Raw genomic sequence first — 18,570 nt, forward strand, 5'->3', positions numbered from 1 at the left:
CCCACTGAGCCAATCCCTCAAGCCCCCCCCCCCCATTGTGCAGAGGTGTGGACGGACTCTGGCACCTCCAGAGGGGCTCAGATCACATAAAACTTTATAACCACCCTTCTGTCTCCTCTTGTTTCCACTCAGCTGTCATGTAGCCCCTCTCCCTGGGCAGCTCCATTTCCCATCAGTAAAAAGAAGGGTTGGTATCGTCTATGAGTTCTCGATTTACAAAGAGGGTAGAAATGAGCATACACATAGACAGAAAGACATGAAACACAAAGAAACAGACTCTCCAAAATCCCTAGTGAGGAATGGGCCCTTACTCAAGTGTCAGAGACACTCTCATCCCCACCCCAGAGTAACAGACCCATTAGGACACACTGGGGCACACTTGGACACAAATAAGACACTGAAATTCGGACACACAGAGTAAGATGCAAAAAATTATACAGCTACAAACATATTTACAAACATAGGAAAGGCAGATATTCACCAGGCATAGGAAGAAACTAGAGTAACACAGATTACAGAGTAAACACAGACACACCGAGTACGACAGGTACTCACAAACTCAAATGTTCAGATTCACATAGACACACGAGCACAGAACACCTCCAATCATCACGGGCTCAGAAAGAGATTCCTGCCAAGACAACCCCACTGTGCTTTGCAGGCCATCCAGGGCCCCGGTTCCTGGGTGTATCCCGCAGCACATGGAGAAACCCTTGGCAGCGCCCGGACGCCCCCCGGTGGCGCCTCCTGAGAACGGGGGACAGTTCAATCCGGGCCACAAACTTTTTTAGACCAAATCCTTGTGGGAAGCTGGGAGGAGAGAGGAAGTCGGACGTGGGCGAGGGGCGGAGTGTCTGGACTGGAACCTCCGGGCCCACGTGAGTGTCTGCCCCGTTTCTGAGTGGGTGCTGTGTGTCGGGGCCGCCGTGTCAGCTTGTAGCGTTGCTGTTCTTTGTCTTTATCATTTGCTGCTTCCCGCCTGTGCGGACCGTAGTGGCCATATCGACACTGCAGTCTGGGGTATTATCCCCTTAAGGGATGCATCTGAACCGACCCACGGCCATTTGCTTATTTGTGTCGTGCGTGTTTTTGTCGAAGGAGAGGCGGTGTGTGGTTTTTTGTGCGTTTACGGTATGGCTCAGACGGATCGGGCGTCTGTCTCGCGTATCCCGATTGTGTATCTTACAGAGGTTTTTTTTGTGTGTTTGGAGTCCGAGGCGACAGGTGGTGCAGCGGCAGAGACTGCGACACTCTGTGGCTTCTGCGTTCGTAGCGTGCGGCTGAACTACGAGCCCTGTGTGTTTGAACTTGGGCGTACCGACGCCAAAGAGCCAGAGCTACTGCAGAGCGGTTCAGAGGCTCCGGTGGAGAGACCCGCGCACTTGCGGAGGTCGTCCCAGAGGGGGTAGGCTCTATGGTCGCGTGCAGAGCGCCCGTTCCACGTAAGATACCAACCATAGAGAAAGGCGGTGGCGAAGCTGTGATCGTGGGCAGAGGCGCCCCTTGAGATGAACTCTCAAAGGGAAGAGTATACGATTTCCTTTACAGCTTCTCTCCCGTTGACAGCTTAGCCTCGGTCTCCAAACTTTCGGTACTCTCTGAAGTCCGAAGGTTCCTTTCCACAAAGCAACTGAGTTTCTTCCAGATTGGAGATAATTTATCTACTTTTATCTCGTCGGCCTCCCCCTACGGCGACACTTGGGAGGCCGTCCGCTGAAGAACGGCCAATCTGGTTAGCTTTTCCTGAAGCGATCCGACACTACTAACTGTAGTGAGATAAAACAATAATTGCGATTGGTGAGCAGATTGTTTTGAAACCGCCCTAACGGCAAGGGGCGGGCCCTTCGCGAATTTATCTTTCCGGTTTCTTAAAGGCAACAGGGAAAGAAGGCGGGGGAGTTGGTTGGCCGACCCTCCATTTGATTGGTTCTAGGGGTTTTACCCGCTTGGACTCCTCTAGGGGCGGGAGATTTAGACCAATCAGGGTATGTGTTACAGGAGACCCCAGTTTGATGAAAGGACCGCGCTGGAAAAGCCGAGAGTGGTTTTCATTCTGAGATCCCATCGCGGATTGGGCCAAGTCTTTACTCCTTTTTCTTCATTTGACCCTACGGGAGCGGGCGCGCGGGCACTACCCAATCAAAGCGTGCTCCGCCTCCCGCCTTTTCCCGCCCTCCGCCCCGGCGGCCGCAGCGACGTAAGCCAACGCTTCCTCCCTGGTTGCTCCTGAGCCCTTTCATTGCCGTTCTTTTGAAAGCTGTGCTCTGATTGGCTGAGTGTCCAGGCCCGCGCCCGTTGCTTCGCGCCGTGGCCAATTGGCACCCGTGTTGCATCGCAAGGGGCCACGGAGGAGGGGGAGGCGGCGGCGGCGGCCATTTTGAGCCGCCGCCGCCATTGGAGCGGGCCCCCCCCCCTTTTCCCCCTTCGCCTCCTGACAGGAAAGGTTTAAGGGGGACAGAGCCCTGGGAGGCCGGGCCGGGCTCGGGGGCCGCCCCGGGGGCCCGGGCCATGGATGTGCGCCGTCTGAAGGTGAACGAACTTCGCGAGGAGCTGCAGCGCCGCGGCCTGGACACTCGCGGCCTCAAGGCCGAGCTTGCTGAGCGGCTGCAGGCGGCGCTGGAGGCCGAGGAGCCCGACGACGAGCGGGAGCTCGAAGCCGACAACGAACCGGGGCGACCCGGGCACAACAACGAGGAGGTCGAGACCGAGGGGGGCTCCGAGCTGGAGGGGACCGCGCAGCCACCGCCGTCCGGGCTGCAGCCGCACCCGGAGCCTGGCGGCTACTCGGGGCCGGACGGACATTGTGAGAGTGCGCGGGGCGGGGGTCGGGGAGCCGGAGTCCGGGCCGAGGAAGGGCTGTGGGACGCGAAGTCCGGTGCCTGAGGTCGGGGAGATGGCCAGAGGATTGGGGGATCCCGCTACCCGTCGCTGAAAAGGATGTAGGGCCGAGGGCCGAGGGACGACTGGAGGGTGGACCCTGGCATTTGGGGCAGGGGAGATACTGGAGTGGGGGCTCAGGGTTTCGGAGATGAGGAAGGTCCGGGGGTGTAGAGGATTCCGGAGTCTAGTGCTCGGAGACCGGAAGCCGTGGTTTCTGGAGTCGAAGAAGAGTCGAAAGAACAGGAGGCTTTCTAATCGGTGACTGAGGAGGGTCTTGGAAATGACGGTTTCAGGGGTGTGAAACTGGGTGGGCTTGAGGACTCTGCTAAGCCCAGCGTATAGGCCGGGTGTCGGGAGCCGTATTTTTAGGGCTGGGAGAGTTTTGAAAATAGAGGATCTTGGAGTTTGCTGCTGGGTGGGGTATAGGGAATTCTGTTTGGTACTGGGATGGGCTGGTAAGGTGGAGGTGCTGGTGTCTGGCCAGGGGGGGATCTGATGAACTGAGTACTCTGGTATTTGGTTAGTGAGCGTTTAGGGAATGTGGGAGGCTGCCATGTGTTTGGACTCCGACCGCCTCTGAAGATGGCCCCGGGGGACTCTGAGATCCAGGACTGTAGGGCCAACTTGGGCATTTGGTGCTGGAAAGTCTAGGGACCTTCAGATTGGCTTCCAGAGAAGGTTTAGGGAACCCTGGTCACTGGAGGCAGGCATGGGACAGAAGGATGCTACGCTGGATAGGGAACCTAGAGGTCTTGAGCTGGGTAGGTTCTGAGGACAGGTAATCCAGTGGCGAGTGCGGAATGCTTTTGGATTAACAGTATGGAGTGTTTGGAGAACAGAGGTAGCTGTGGGTGGAGTGGGGCAGATAGCAAATTGGTGGAGTTTGAAGTTGATGGAGTATCTGGGGGACAGAGGATCCTTGTGTCCAGTACAGGAGTGCAAATATGGGTCTAGCAAATACGGGAGAGGAGAGGGTATAGAAGGGAGAGAGAAGGAAAACCTGTTGACTTGGCTTGGGGCCTCAGGATGGAGTGAGGGGAGTGTTTCTGAGGCTGAGTGTCTCCTCCACAAGAAGGTTCCTTGGTCCTCAGAAACAGTTACACTTGTGTGCCGGGGAATGCAGGTTTCAGGGTGTAGTAGGGAACCGCTGCAAGAACCAGAAGGTATGACTCAGAACGAGAGGTTATAGGGTAGATCTATGATTGTCTGAAGACTCTGGTATGGAGGGGAGGAAATCTGGAGTTAGAAAAGCATGGTTTTCTAGCCAGACTGTGGAGTGGGGATTGGAGAAGTTTAGAAGTAAGTAGAAAAGACTCTGGCCTCCAGCGACTGTGGTATTTCTCTGAAAAGAGGGTGCCGTGGGGTTTAGAGAATGAGGAGAGCAAGGGGGAGAGAGAAGAGACAAGAAATTGTATTGGCACTGGGTGTTTACTGGTTCACGAGAGGTGGGATGTCCTCTGTATAGATTTGCAGTGGGGGCAGCCTGGGGATTGTCCCGGGCCCACGTGTCTATGCAGGAAAGAGTACTTCCCCTTGCAGAGACCTGTGAAGGGAGGAGTGGCCCAGTGTGCATGTCTAGGGTAGGAGAGGCCCTGGCAGGAATGCCTAGGAGGAAGGCCCAGTGGCAAGAGGTGCCTCAGAAGAGGGCATGTTAGACTCAGATGGACTTTGTTTTAAAGATGGTTCTATGACTTCGGCAAGTCAGTGTACCTCCAACTGGTTTCCTTGTATGCACAACAGGGATACTAATAGTGCCCCCCAGGGTTGTTATGAATGAGGTCACGTGTGTAGGACTCTTAGCACTGGGCCTGCCTGTTATTAGGAGGTGGATATGTTAGAGAGTGGAGAAGGACCCCAGAATCATGGCTTATCCAGGTGAGGCTTCCTCTGTGGGCACAGGAGAAATTCTTGAGAAGAGACACGTGAATATTTGTGGGAAGAAGAGCACTGTGCTTGGAGCCCAGAAGAAACCGAATGGTTTGGAAAACCCTCCCTGTGTTCCAATTAAGGAGATACTTTTTCATTCTTTTTCCCTTTATCCCGACAACAAAATCCTTTGAGCCCCGTTCTTGCCCCTCTGCAACCCTTCCTTCAAGCTCTGGTAAACAGGGCTGTAGCAAACCACGTGATCTGTTACTTTCCTCCCTTTGGGCTGCACCTGGTTTGTGCCCAGATGTATTTGTCCTCTGAGAAAGGATCCAATCAGTTAGCAAGTGGCAGGAGAGTCTCTCCTTCCCTGTGGTTCTACCGGTCCTGGCACAGCCATGAGTAGGGCCCTAGAGGCACCCAGCAGAGCTTGCCCCTGGGGTGGAAAGCCTGCTTGCTGCTTGTCCTGGGTTTCCAAACTTCTCTTTGGCTTTGGCTGCAAGGGTCTTCTTGAGTTTGCTATACTCTGGTTTTAGTCTCACCTCTGAGCTTTCACATGTTATTCCAACCCCACGAATGTTTCCTCTTTTCTCATCCCTGAGCTCTCACCTATGTATCCTTTGAGTCAAGGCTTCTCTATTACTTTCTGGGTCCCTGTCTTAATTTCTTCGTAGACGTGAACACAATTAGGATTTGCTTTTTGTGTTTTAAGTATTTGTTTAATGTATGTCTGTTTCACTAACCTGAAGGCTTCAGTGGGTTGAGCTTATTCTTAGCTGTACCCCAGGGTCTGGTGTGTAGCGTGCACTCTATGGATAGTTAATATTATTCTAATAAGAATAAGCTTCTGTTCTTAGTCTTATTCCGTAAGACACCTCAGGGGTGCCTAGGTGGCTCAGTCAGTTAAGCATCAGCTCAGGTCTTATCCCAGGGTCTTGGGATCAGAGCCCTGTGTGGGGCTCCTTGCTCAGTGGGGGGCCTGCTTCTCCCTCTCCCTCTGCCTGCTTCTCCCCGTTTGTGCTCTCTCTCAAATAAATAAATAAAAATCTTTTTTTTTTTTTTTTTAAAGACACCTTAGGATCCTTCCCACCCAGCTCCAGATATTTCAGGACTTATTCTCTAATGAATCTAAAGGCCACTGTTAGGACTCCTTTTTTCTTAGTAGTTCCTTTCCTCCCCACCTTCCATTTTCCCTTCAACTGGGTTTATCTTTTTTTTTTTTTTAATTTTTTTTTTTTTAAGATTTTGTTTATTTATTTGACACAGAGAGTGAGCACAAGCAGGGGTAGTGGCAAGCAGAGGGAGAAGCAAAGCAGGCTTCCTGTTGAGCAAGGAGCCTGATGTGGGACTCAGTCCCAGAACCCTGGGATCATGACCAGAGCCGAAGGCAGAAGCTCAACCGACTGAGCCACCCAGCGCCCCTGGGTACCTTTATCTTTGTAGCTTTTGTGGAGTGGAAGAGATTCATAAAGAGGGTTGACTGTGCAGATGGGAGTGGATTGGGCCGGACAAAGGATTAATTTGTGCTCTGAGCAGTTTTTAAGATTGTGCCCTAAAGCCTCCCTACACGTTACAGTGTCAGAGGATAGCTAGATTGGATTTTAAACTGCTGCATGGAGTCCCAGGTGTCTGTAGAGTTGCCCCAGCCCTGGAGTGGGGACTTAGGGGTAAGGTCAAGCTGGATACCTTCTCTGACTCTGCCATCTCCTCACTTTAACCAGAGCAATTGTACTTCCACTGGCTTTGTTTGTTGGGATTCTGTACAACCCAGTCACAGACGCATCACCATTTGAGGGACAAGAGGGCATGTCCTCAGCAGCTAGGGCCACTGATTTCCCAGATGGCTATCCATCTGAAGGTGGTGTCATACCTTTTAGCCTTTGGCTACTATATCTAGTAGGGATGACATCGTACAGCACCTAAAAGCCACCTCCGGTCCCAAGAAGCACCCTTCTAACTGGCCATTTTTTGTTTTAAGATGTCATGGACAATATTACCAGGCAAAACCAATTCTATGAGAGCCAGGTCATCAAGCAAGAGAACGAGTCTGGCTACGAGAGGAGACCGCTGGAAATGGAGCAGCAGCAGGCCTATCGCCCAGGTGGGAAGGCACACACTGTACATATCTTTTGAAGGAAATAGAATCTGTATGTGGCCCGTACCCTCTGCCTAAAGCCTGTCTTCCTCTTGGGCAGTCCATTTGGGCTCTGTCACTCTGGCAAGGTTCTTCTGAAGGAGAGAACTTAATCCTGCTCCCAGGTATTGAGAGAGGGGAGTCTTTGTGGTATCTGTTTTCAGATGTTAGTATCAGTACCCTGGAGAGTTTAGACTCAGAGGCCATATTTGAGTCTTATTTAAAAATCTTAGAATGTAGAATCCAGCAAAGACCTTCTAAATCTAGTCCAATTGTTCCCATGTTCTGAAGAATGTTGTTCCAGGAGATATCATTAGGGACTTCCCAGGAAAGAGTTCCCTGGCCAGAATACATCTGGAAAATGCAACACGTGCTATCCCACCCCTGGGAGAATCATTGTACTCAGAGCATTAAAGGCCCTGAAAAGTCCTGGACTGGGAAAAAAAAAAACACACACACACACACACACAAAAACCTGTGTCATATTGTTTAAACCCAGGGTTTCCCAAATATGTTTTTGTAGAACAAAGTTCCCTGTAGTGTCAGTTTGGGAACACCAGACGTAACTCAGTTCTCGCCTCCCATTTTGCAGACCGGGGAGGTGGGTTGTCTGATGGCAGAGCTGGGGTTAGAACCTGGGAAACCAGTGCCTGGGCCACTGCTGTTGGTAATGAGGAGCAGTCCCAACCATTTGTGTCCTATTTTTGGAAAGCAAGGTCCCACTGTGGAGTAATGATAGAGCCAGGACCGCCTCCCAGTCTTGTGTTCCTTTCACTGTGTTGTGGCCCCGGTGCTTTTTCTCAGTGAATCTAGTTGATCGTATCTAATTCCTTTCTGGGTTCATCCGCAAAGTGAAATCCCCAGGCATTTCTTGAGGGTGGCTCAGGATTTTAATTTTAATGTAGGTTAAACTGCAGATTTGTGTCAGGCTCTCTGAGACTTGTGGGGATCATTTGGCCCAAGGAGAGTATTTTCTGTGCTGGGACCACGAAGGCTCTCCAAAGATGGGTGAGCGCAGTCCCTGCCCTGGAGGCCCAGGGACCTTCTCTGTATGTGCCAGAGCTGGGGAGTGATCCCAGGTGGTCTGGGGTTGAGTGCAGCAATGGGGAGATGTGAGAGAGCCACAGCGTCAGCAATGGGTACTACGTCCAGTTTGCTCTCAAGGAGGTTCTTGGAGTCTTGCTTCTGAGTCTTGAAGTCTGCCCAAGACTGGGCCTTTCCCATGGTTTACAGCGTGTTATCCCATCCTAACTTTCTGTTTGTGGTGTGACTTAATAAAGCCATCACACCTATAGGCTGGCTTAAGTATAGACCCTCTGTACCTGGAGCGATTGAGTCTGGGCTTTGTGGTAGAGTGACTGAAGCCAGTGGAGTTAGCTGTGGGCCCACAGTGTCCTGTTGAATTAACCTTCCCCCACTCCCTTGCCAGACCAAAGAAGCTTTATAAGGACTAAGGTGGAGAGATTCTCTGGAAGGAGAAATTGTAGAATGTCGGATCATGGGATCTCCGTTTAAAGGGATCTTAGAAATTTTCTAGGGCTTCTCTCCCACTTGGTGCAGGCCCACGTAGCTGCCAGCTTTCATGGGGCCTTTGACAAAGTAGCCAAAGGCAGTCATTCTGTCTTTGGCCGGCCTTTAAGAGAGCTTGATTTTATTCAGTACCGAAGTCCTCTATCCCTCCCCCTGAAGCCTGAGAGTTACCTGACTGACATCTGTCACCTCATCAACTGCCGGTGCTAATGGGCCTAGCTGGCCATCTCTGGCCTCCCTTTACCCTGGCCCTGTTCTCCAGTACAGCCTTCTTGGCTCCCTTGGCGGGCTTCCATTGAACCCAGCAAGCTGCCTGTGCCCAGCCCATCGTCACTGCAGTCAGGTTCCTGTCAACATCTCCTGAGGTGAAAGGGACCAGAAAAGTGATAGCTAGGGAGTTCCCAAGTGTCTTGACCGTCTGGATTTGTCCTGACAGTAGAAGTGAAGACAGAGATGAAACAAGAAGCACCCACCAGCTTCCTCCCGCCCGAAGCATCTCAACTCAAGCCAGACAGACAACAATTCCAGAGTCGCAAGAGGCCTTACGAAGAAAACCGGGGACGGGGGTACTTCGAGCACCGAGAGGATAGGAGGTGGGTTTGTGAGGCGATAGTCACCCCTTTTTCAGTAGGTTTTGTGTCCATAGCCTCGTGCCCACTGGGACCTTTGTACTAACGAATGGGGCAGAGCGCTCCCTGCCCTACGCCCTCACTCAGCCCTCCCTGCACTCGCTGCCAGATTCAGCTTTGCTAAACTTTTGCTCTTTCCCTCAGCTCCTCCCTTGTCATTACCTGCAGGATAAAGTCCAAATGCTTTGCCTTTCACACGTGAGGTGCCAGCCTGCCATTTCAGTCCTTTGCCTCACCGCCCAGTTACCCTGCACTGTGTCTATTCTCCATGATTGCTTAATATCCCTTGTTGGAAAGATTTGTTTCCTGACCCTTCTCCTAAGCACACCCTTCCATCCCTCTGCTCGTTTGTTCATTGTCGCACTCGTGCCCCTTTCGTAAGATGGTTGCTCTTGGGCTGGACACTGCGGACACGGAGGATTTGGACAGTGGGTTTTGCCCTCTTTTGTCCCAATATAGGGCCTAAAATAGACACATAAGTATGCCACCCCTGTGGGGCCAGTAGGCAGGGTGCACAGGGTGCCTGTGCGTGTCAGAAGATTAGAGGAGGGAGTGGCCCCTCTACCCTGGTCATTTTCCTTTCCTGACAAGCCCTCTCCACCCCTCTGCTTAGCCCCAGTCCTCCCCTCCCCTCCTTCAACTTCTGCATAAGAGTTTTCTGATCACAGAAACTAGGAATGACCATTTCTTCTCTACTCATCTAGACAGTTGTCTGACACGTTTTATTTCCTACTTGGTGGAGTCCATCCTTTCTGGCTTGTGACTCTGAGACAGGGCCTGGGTCTCTTGGCTGTGACTAAAGGTAGGATTTGGAAGTACCTCTTAGGAGTTTCTCCTAGTGCCTCCTGCAGTGCAGAGGCCTAGACTGCCTGCCTGTGGAAAGCAAAGAAGGAATACTTGCTCTAATTTGAGGCTGGCAGGGAAAGCTTTTTAGGATGAAACTTAATCTGTGATGCGGTCCTTCTTTGTCCAGGGCTCTGTGCTTGCCCTAGACTGGCAGGTCTGGAAGGGCACTCACCAGAGGGAAGCCTCCCAGATGGGCTTTGGGTACTTGATCTGGGCACATGGTGGACAAGGGTCCAGTGTCCCAGGCAGGACCCTGGGCATTGGGCCCCATCCTTCTAGTCTCTCTTTATTCTTATAAGTGGTATTTTAACATTAGTCCATTTTGGTGTTTTGGTAGGAGATGAGTCTCATTCATAATTTAGGACACTTGACAGAAAGACTGAAAAAAATGGGTCATTTCAAATACTCGCGGATGCAGAGTCTTAGGAAGATGTGGACAGATTGTGATGACTGGGGTTGATCTGAGCCCTTGCATAGTCCCCTTTATGGTCCAGTCCCTTCTGGACTATTGTGTCCTTCAGTTGGTAACTGAGGCCAATATGGAGGCACCTCTCAGCTGGCACAGGGCGTGGCTCAGAATCTTAGGGTGTGAGAGGAGAGCCATTGAACAAGCTAGCTAAATGCTTCTGCTGGCCCTCTTGAGCAGAGGGCCCCCTCTCTAGTCCCCATGCCCACTCTAGGAGTCAACAGTCATTGCTCTTGCGGCAAGGGTGTAGGGCGGCTTAGTGCTTTTGCTAACTAACCTCTGTGGGAAGAAACTGAAATCCAGGAAGCCATCTGGAGGCCACTTGTAAATTCCAACCGAACCTTCATTTCCCTTCCTCTGTGCTCATCCAACCATTCTCATGAGACTTAACGCCTTTCCCTGACAGGGGCCGCTCTCCTCAACCTCCCGCCGAAGAGGATGAAGATGACTTTGATGACACCCTTGTTGCCATTGACACATGTGAGTCCTTGGGGTGCCTATCTGATTCTGCTTTGCAGTCAGTATTGGGAAACTGGGATGTGAGAAACCAGGCTCTGGAGTGAGGGTGCTGGTTTGGAGGCCGAGGATCTCCCAGCTCTACCTGGGATTCTGGGCAGGTCATTTTTCTTCTCTCACCTTCCCTTCAGGAAGGTATAATCCTGCCCTGATACCTCAGAGAACTTTCAGTAACACTCCTCAGAATGGGTACGAGGGCAGTTTGGAAAACCCCAAACCCCCAGGGGATTGTCACCTCATAAAGAAGGGAACCTGAGTGCAGCTGGGGAAACTTAACTCTTTGACGACCAGTCCCCAGTTTCCATCTACTGCTCACGTTCCTGGTGAAACTAATGCCACCTTGTCCTCTGAGGCATTAGCCTGGCCCGCCCTGCTCTCCGTCATCCAGTTTCTTTCCACTGGATAAGTGGCTTCCCCTTGACAGCGAGTCTGAACCCTTGGGGTGGAGCTGATAAAAGGCCCTGCCCCTCCTCAAACAAGATCTCAGTGGTAGAACCTGGGAATCTGACTTTAAATGAAGCCAGATTAGGTCTGAGAATACAGTACTTTTCAACAGAGCAGAACCTTAACGGCAACTCATGTGTTTATTTACTTAGCTCACATTTATAGAGTAGTGGCTACGAACTTCGGAAGAGAGACAGATACCTCGTACACAGTCCCTTCTGTCACAGGATCTCAAAGCCTGTATACCCAGAGTAAAGTTAAACTTTTTTAAGTACAGGGTGGCAGTGGTCAGTGAAGCAGTGGCCAATCAAATGCCAAATGTACAGATCACAGCTCTCAGCCTTTATAGAAAAGATGGGGTAGTCAGGAAAGACTTTCTTGGAGGCCTGACGGGCTCCTTGAAGAGTGGGAAGAGTCGGAGCTCCAGCAGGGGAGTGGGAGCCCGCGGCGCACCTGGACATTGGTGCCTGGGAGGCAAGCGTGGGTGGTTCAGAGGCTTGTGCAGCTGTTGGCAGCAGGAGTCTTGCTCAGGGAAATGGTTAAAAGTGTATAGCTGTGGGATTAGCCTTTTTGTGAAATGCTAAGTTCCGTGAACATGATGAGATACGGACCCTTTCCCTGTCAAATGTACGTTCCCGTAAAGTGCATTTGTGTATGATTTCTGGGGGTTCCTCTGACTGCCATCCTTGGAGTCCAGCCAGGTGGAGAACTCAGTCCCTTCGCGTGATGCCTGCATTGGTCCTGTGCGGGCCAGCTTGCAATAGTCCAGAGCCTTCTACCGAATGGGAGAATGGCTAGTCAGTGTGGTTGGTTTCTCATGAACCTGCCCTCATGATGTGTCTGCCTGTGTACTCTTGGTTAACACTCTTAGAGGACTGACCTTTGCCTGTGCCTGTCCTTCTCTTGGATCTTTAAAATATCAGCTAAACTCCCTACTTTTTCCTCCACAGATAACTGCGATCTCCACTTCAAGGTGGCCCGAGACCGGAGTAGTGGCTACCCTCTCACAATTGAGGGCTTTGCCTACCTGTGGTCAGGAGCCCGTGCCAGCTACGGAGTCAGAAGGGGCCGTGTATGCTTTGAGATGAAGGTGAGTGGGAGCAACTGAGGGGTTAGGAACAAAAAGCAGGTCCATCTTTTGGAATGAGCCTTTCATCAGCTACTTTGCTCAGAGCCATGATTGCGAAAGAGATTGAGCATAGACTATGTATTTTCAAGCAAGAGAAGCGTGGTGGACTCTAGAGAACCATGCCATTGCCAAACGCCCTATCGGGAGAGCAAGCCAGCCATACATTGCCTCATCAAGCTGATTTTTTCCTTGGTGGGATATTTTTTTTTCCTTCAGTGAGATTTGACCCAGGTATTATACAGCCAACTTCACTACGGATAACATGTTTGTTAGAACTGGGAAAAGGAGTTGTTTAGAAGAAAAATGAGCTAGAAAGAATGGAAGTGGACCGTGCCAGTTAAAGTGAGGCCAGAAGGAGAGCTGGACAAAGAGTGGTCCTGCCACCGGGCCATCCTCTACCAATATCTCCCCACGATTCATGTCAGGTTATGTTTAGGGAAACAACACATTCTCATGAATGAAAATTCAGACAGCACAGAAGAGCATAGGGTTAAAAAAAGAAGTTAGACTCAAACCTTCATAGTCCCTATTCTCTCCAGAAATAACACGTGTTAACAATTTCTTGCATGTCCCTTGTAAATCCAAACGTATTTTTTTTTCTCAAACTTGTTTATGACCGCTAGCATTTGCAGAACCGTTTGTACAACTAGATACGGTGCCAGGCTCTTTTCATGGACATCTCCATTAATCCCTGCCATACATCATGAAATAGGCACTGGTCTCCCCATTTCTTAGAGGGGCGAGCTGACCGAGGGTTATCATTTTTTATTAAGTCTGTCGGTTGTGATTCATGCATCGTTTTGTGTGCCTGTCAGAGAGAAATACCCAGTTAAACTTCCAGAGTGCTTTCTTACCACATCATTTGTAATATCTACCCTGATTTGGACACAGAAAATGTAGAAAATATGCATCCAGAAGTCCACAGAATAGGTTAACTTTAGAGAAGCCTCCAACTAATGCAGCTGCGCATGGTTGTTAGGCGGTCTAGGCTGTAAGGTAAGTCAGAAGGTGCTGTTCATTCTCTCTGCTCCCTGTACTTAGTACTGTGTCTTGGATGACAAGTCCTGTCCCTGCGCCGCAGCCGTGCTTCGCTGTCTGGCTGCTTCATCTCTTCCGTGGCACGGACGTGCCGTAACGTGGCATGCCTTATTTATTTTTGTTTTTGGCAGCACCTTACTGATGGGTGGGTGGGGAGAGCTGTTTTTAATACAAACGGGGTCACACTGAATATCCTGTGCATGTATCGTGTGGTCACATGTGCACCTATGGGTGCCTCTGTAAACTAGAAGTTAAATTGCTGGGTTACAGAGCACAGCTTTTGCAGTTTTGACAGAGGTTGCTAAATTGCTCTCCAAAGACATGGTGCCAGTTTATCCTTTTACACTAAATATGAGAGTCTCCATTTCCCCTGCAGCGTGTTAAAAGGGTCCTGGGATCGAGCCTCGAGTTGGGCTCCTTACTCAACGGGGAGTCTGCTTCTCCCTCTCCCTCTGCCTGCTCCTCCCCCTGCTTGTGCTCTCTGTCTTTCTCTGTCAAATAATTAAACACTTACTTTAAAAAAACTGTATTTTAAAGTGCCTCTCTCTGTGGCCATGTACTTTCCTGGGCCCTTCCGAGCGGCCTCAACACCTTTTCCCCAGCAGCAAGAGCCACTGCTGATTTTTTAATGTCTGCGTGCTGTCCTCTTGTATTGCCTTATAATCCACGAGCCTCCAAGCATCAATTCTGAGCCCTCTTATTCTTTGTCCCCAGATCAATGAGGAAATCTCCGTGAAGCACCTTCCTTCCACAGAGCCCGACCCACACGTTGTCCGTATCGGCTGGTCCCTGGACTCCTGCAGCACGCAGCTGGGTAAGGGGAGGGCAGCCTAGCAGTCTGGGTACTAGAGCAGCTGCCTCTGTCCCTGGATTCTCAAGCTTCCTAAGCTTCTCTTCCCAGCATGGGACTCGGAGCACAGCTATCCCAGGGTGGTGCACTTGCCCGTCTTCAGGTGTACAAGACTGTACGGACCACAGGCAGCTGGAAGGACCGCAGTCCTCTTAACTTTTCTATGAAAAATTGCTTCTTCTTTTAGGGGAGGGTCCACAGTTCTCTTTAGAAGGCTGACCCCCTTCTTTAAAAGATCAGTTGTCTTCTGTCCTCAAACCATGCTGAAAATAAGTTTTTCAAGCCCTGTACATTTGTGTCTGGGGTTTTCTGTCCAGAGCCAGACCCAGAGTAGAAGGGGAAGCAGGGAGCAGGGGGCTGGTTGGCAGAGAGAAGCAGGGGCTGCCAACTGAGGGGCTTTGAATGAAGTTCAGCAGGCCTGAAGTGACACCCCGGCCCGAAGTGACCGATTTCGATGACCCATGCTGAGACCTTTTGCTTTGGTCATATAAAATTCTGATTATGAAAATAATGTGTACTCTTTGTAACAGTTCAGGCCATCTGGAGAGGGGAATGAAAATCCTCCCAAACCTGTGAGATAAGCGGTGTTAACATTTTTATCTAGTCTTCTGGACAGTTCTTTTGTTCTTTGTATATCTCAAACTGGGTCACACTATGCGTACTATCTTGTAGCTTGGTTTCTTTTTCTTACTTGATAGATGCTGGGCATATTTTTGTAAATAAGTAGAGCTGTTTGACCACTGCATAGTTTTCCATTTTATAGTAGTGTCACTTACTTGTAAATGTTTTGTGGATCATGTAAGTTGATTGCAACTTTTGCAGTTAAACTCTTAAGTTGTCCTTGTGTGTAATGATCTGACTGTTCACTTAAGACTGATCCTTAAAAGTAGAAATGCTAAGTCAGGAGTGTGCAGTTTCATTGGGTAGATATTCACACTTTTTAATTCAGGTGCCCATGTCCTCTCGAGTCCTCCCTGTCTCAGTTTTTGGGTGTAAGTGGTGGGTAGTTGATATGGGTAAAGGTTCAAAGCCCAGAGCAGTCAGATGTCCGAGGCCAGCAGCTGGTGTGTAGAAGCGCTGGGCCTGGAATTCATGCCTGTCAGCGCCTGCCTTTCTGGTCAAGGCTCTCCATACACCCCTGGTGTCACACAAGGCCCTCGGGATCTCACTCCTCCTCCCGTTGCTTCAGCCCCCAGTTCTGTGGCCTGCAAATCCGGTGCCTTCCCTAGCATGTAAACCTCATGGTTTCCAGAAGCAGAACCCAGGCCCTTGCCTGATTTCTGCCCAGAACCCACTGGCACCAAAAATGAGGTCATTGGTAGATTCGGCTGAATGTTGAGTGTCACGAGGAAGGTTGTGCCCCTGCATGCATCCTGCCTTTGTCCTAGCTCCTCTCCCTTCCTCCCTCTCTTTCCAGGTTCTCCTGTTTGTGCAGCGGTTCAGGTCAGCTCCCATTCCCAACTTCACACCTAAACCTACCAAGCCTCCTAGAGTGCTGCATAATGAGGGGCTTCCTTTCAACAGGACCTTCCTCACTTTCTCACCCACCCATCCACCCAAAAGCATCTAATTAGTAAAATGAGTAAAGAAACTAATTTTTTTTTTTCCTCCAAAAGTTTGTGGCAGCCATAAAGGCTGTTGGGACCATGGCAGGTTTAACTAGCTTTTGCCTGTTTCTTCCATCAGGTGAAGAGCCTTTCTCCTATGGCTATGGAGGCACTGGGAAGAAGTCCACCAACAGCCGGTTTGAGAACTACGGAGACAAATTTGCAGAGAATGACGTGATTGGCTGCTTTGCGGTGAGTTTGGGCAGCCTGGGGGAGTTGGCGGAACCAGACGTTGGTCCTATCAGCTGGACCTGCAGTCTTCTTTCTCAGAAAACCTCTGTCCATTATCTGCCCTGTGTCCAGCAGCTTTTGCCACAGCTCTTTGCTTCTTTATCAGATGGAAATGTTGGCTCTCATTTTGGGCAAGATCCTGCCATTCTACCCTCTTTGGTCTTTTGTGCAAAGCTGTCACATGGCACCTTGGTAAGGTTTGGGATTGTCAGGTGTGTGCAGCCTTTCTCCAGTCCTAGATACCAGAGGGATATTTTCTAAACACACCCAGGAATTTCTTTCTCCTTGCTTGGAATAGCCTTTCTGCTCTCTTTTACGGCAGTGCTGTTGGCTCTCGCCCCACTGTGGCACCCTCTCTTCCCAAAACATCTCCCTTCCTTCACATCACACTGCTTGAGCCAGGCTTCCTACAGTGCAGTGTCTTCTAGAAGGGCAGGGGTGGATGCTGAACAGAACAAGATAAAGGATGGCTGTCTACGGTCCAACTTCAGTCCCTGAGAACAGTGACTGACACTTGACGGTACTGTACACAATGGCTGTGGCTCTGGGGCCAGACTCCCCGGACCCAGCTCCTGCTTGTCCACTCAGCACTGGGTAGCCCCCCTCCTGCACCCCCACCCCCATATTTCAGCATGCTCTCTTTGAGAGTCTGCTGAGTTGGGTGTTGGGCCATTAAGTCAGTCCCATTAGAACACTTCTAACAATGCCTGGAGCAGAGTAAGTGCTCAGTAAATACTATTTAACACTGTTACCATGAGGAGCTCTAGATGTCGTCAAGTGTGCCATGAGACCTCAGGCGAGGTGGCTTCCCCGGCGTGCTTCCTCTTGGTCTTGTTCTCCTCCCCCACCCTTGTTTGTACCCATGGACTCTTTTTTTCCCCTTCATTCTCACTGGGAGATGATTTCAAACTCAAAATCCTTAAGAAACCTCAGTCTTGCCCAGATTCTAACATTCGCCAATTTGCTTTTACCATTTCTCAAACATAGCGGTGTCTGTGTCTGCTTGGTATCTGGTCCACTGGAGACTAGGGTGCCTATGTCATGTTTTTGGTTTTTAGTCCTTCAGCCTGCATTTTGTAAGAATAAAGCTGCAATCTTAACCACAACACAGTTATCGAATTTAACATTGATATAATACTATTATCTCCTCCACAGTCACATTTAAATTTTGTCAGTTGTCCCGGCAGTATCCTTTAGAGCAATGTTGTTCTGGTCCAGGGTCATGGATCGCATTCTCTTGTCAGGGCTCTCTAGTGTGAAATAGTTTCCCAGCCTTCTCTTGTCTTTCATGACCTCATTATATTTTTAATAAAAAAAATGTTTTCTTAACCAAAAATTCACATTTATGCTCTACAAACTGCTCTAAACTTTATATTTTAATTTCCCATTTAACAGTCAATCTTGGCTATCTTTTCTTCTTCACACAAATAATGTAGGTTTAGCTCAGTTAAAAACATTTCTGAATAATTAAGGAATTCATCTGGTTTCCAAAGATATCAAGAGAGATAATGTCAGAAGATGCGCAGTGCAAAGTCTCCTGTAGGCCTTTCCCCTCCACATGTGGTCATACACGCTCCCAGCACGCAGGAACTCCCGGTCCTCGGGATTTCTTCATCCAAATAAAAGAAAGATGATGGTCATCTCCCTTCTACAGAAGAGGTAGCACAGCACCCGTGTTGTTTCACATTGGTTTTTGCTTAATTATTTGTCTTAGAGATTTTTGCTGTCATTACCTAGACTTTTGGTTCTTGCACATAGTCTGCAGTCGTGTGCACCTACCGTGTTCATATGTTCAGTTCTCTGTTAGTGGACAGTCGCTTAGTGTCTCCCTTTTTCATCTGGTGGCTGCCTCGTACTCTGACGCAAGCATCAGTTTACCTGGCCTTCGTTTAGCCAATCTCCTGTTGATGGCTCGGGAAGCGGTCTCCTGGGGTAGTCGATGCTGCAGTGGCGGCTTGTCCTGTCCCCATGTACCACAGTATCTTGGGGTTCTTTTTGTGTTTCCACACTTGGATCGCCTGGGTCTCCCACTTCCTCATTGGAGCACAGTTGGCAGTGCTGGGCTGAGTGATTGGCACCACATCCGTCTTTGCATTCTTATGAGAATCAGGAATAAACACTGAATCTTAGTGTTTATTCCTGAAAGTGGAATTTCTAGGTCCGAGGTGGGGTGGTTTTTTTTGTTTTTGTTTTTGTTTTTGTTTTTGTTTTTGTTTTTAAGATTTTATTTACTTATTTGACAGACACACAGCAAGAGAGGGAACACAAGCAGGGGGAGTGGGAGAAGGAAAGCGGGGCTTCCCACAGAGCGGGGAGCCTGATGTGGGACTCAATCTCAGGACCCTGGGATCATGACCTGAGTCAAAGGCAGCCGCTTAACAACTGAGCCACTCAGGCACCATCA

The 18,570-nt window shown here is 50.0% G+C and overlaps 1 protein-coding gene across 4 annotated transcripts in view; it reads left to right on the top strand.

Moving 5' to 3' along the window:
* The first annotated feature begins 859 nt into the window (after positions 1–859).
* HNRNPUL1 (heterogeneous nuclear ribonucleoprotein U like 1) overlaps positions 860–18,570 on the top strand; it is a 37,373-nt gene continuing 19,662 nt past the window's right edge. The window contains exons 1-7 of one of the 4 annotated variants that reach the window (XM_032841757.1): positions 860–878; positions 6,725–6,847; positions 8,847–9,003; positions 10,758–10,831; positions 12,262–12,401; positions 14,193–14,292; positions 16,015–16,127. In XM_032841757.1, coding sequence (XP_032697648.1) covers positions 6,730–6,847; positions 8,847–9,003; positions 10,758–10,831; positions 12,262–12,401; positions 14,193–14,292; positions 16,015–16,127 — 702 coding nt within the window. In that variant the 5' untranslated portion in view covers positions 860–878; positions 6,725–6,729. Of the gene's footprint in view, positions 879–2,367; positions 2,804–6,724; positions 6,848–8,846; positions 9,004–10,757; positions 10,832–12,261; positions 12,402–14,192; positions 14,293–16,014; positions 16,128–18,570 lie in introns of those variants that run through there. The other 3 variants (XM_032841753.1, XM_032841754.1, XM_032841755.1) reach the window with 3 other exon arrangements.

Source organism: Lontra canadensis, unplaced genomic scaffold (assembly GCF_010015895.1).
Source record: "Lontra canadensis isolate GAN:19392208 unplaced genomic scaffold, GSC_riverotter_1.0 scaffold125, whole genome shotgun sequence".
NCBI classification, from domain to species: Eukaryota; Metazoa; Chordata; class Mammalia; order Carnivora; family Mustelidae; genus Lontra; species Lontra canadensis.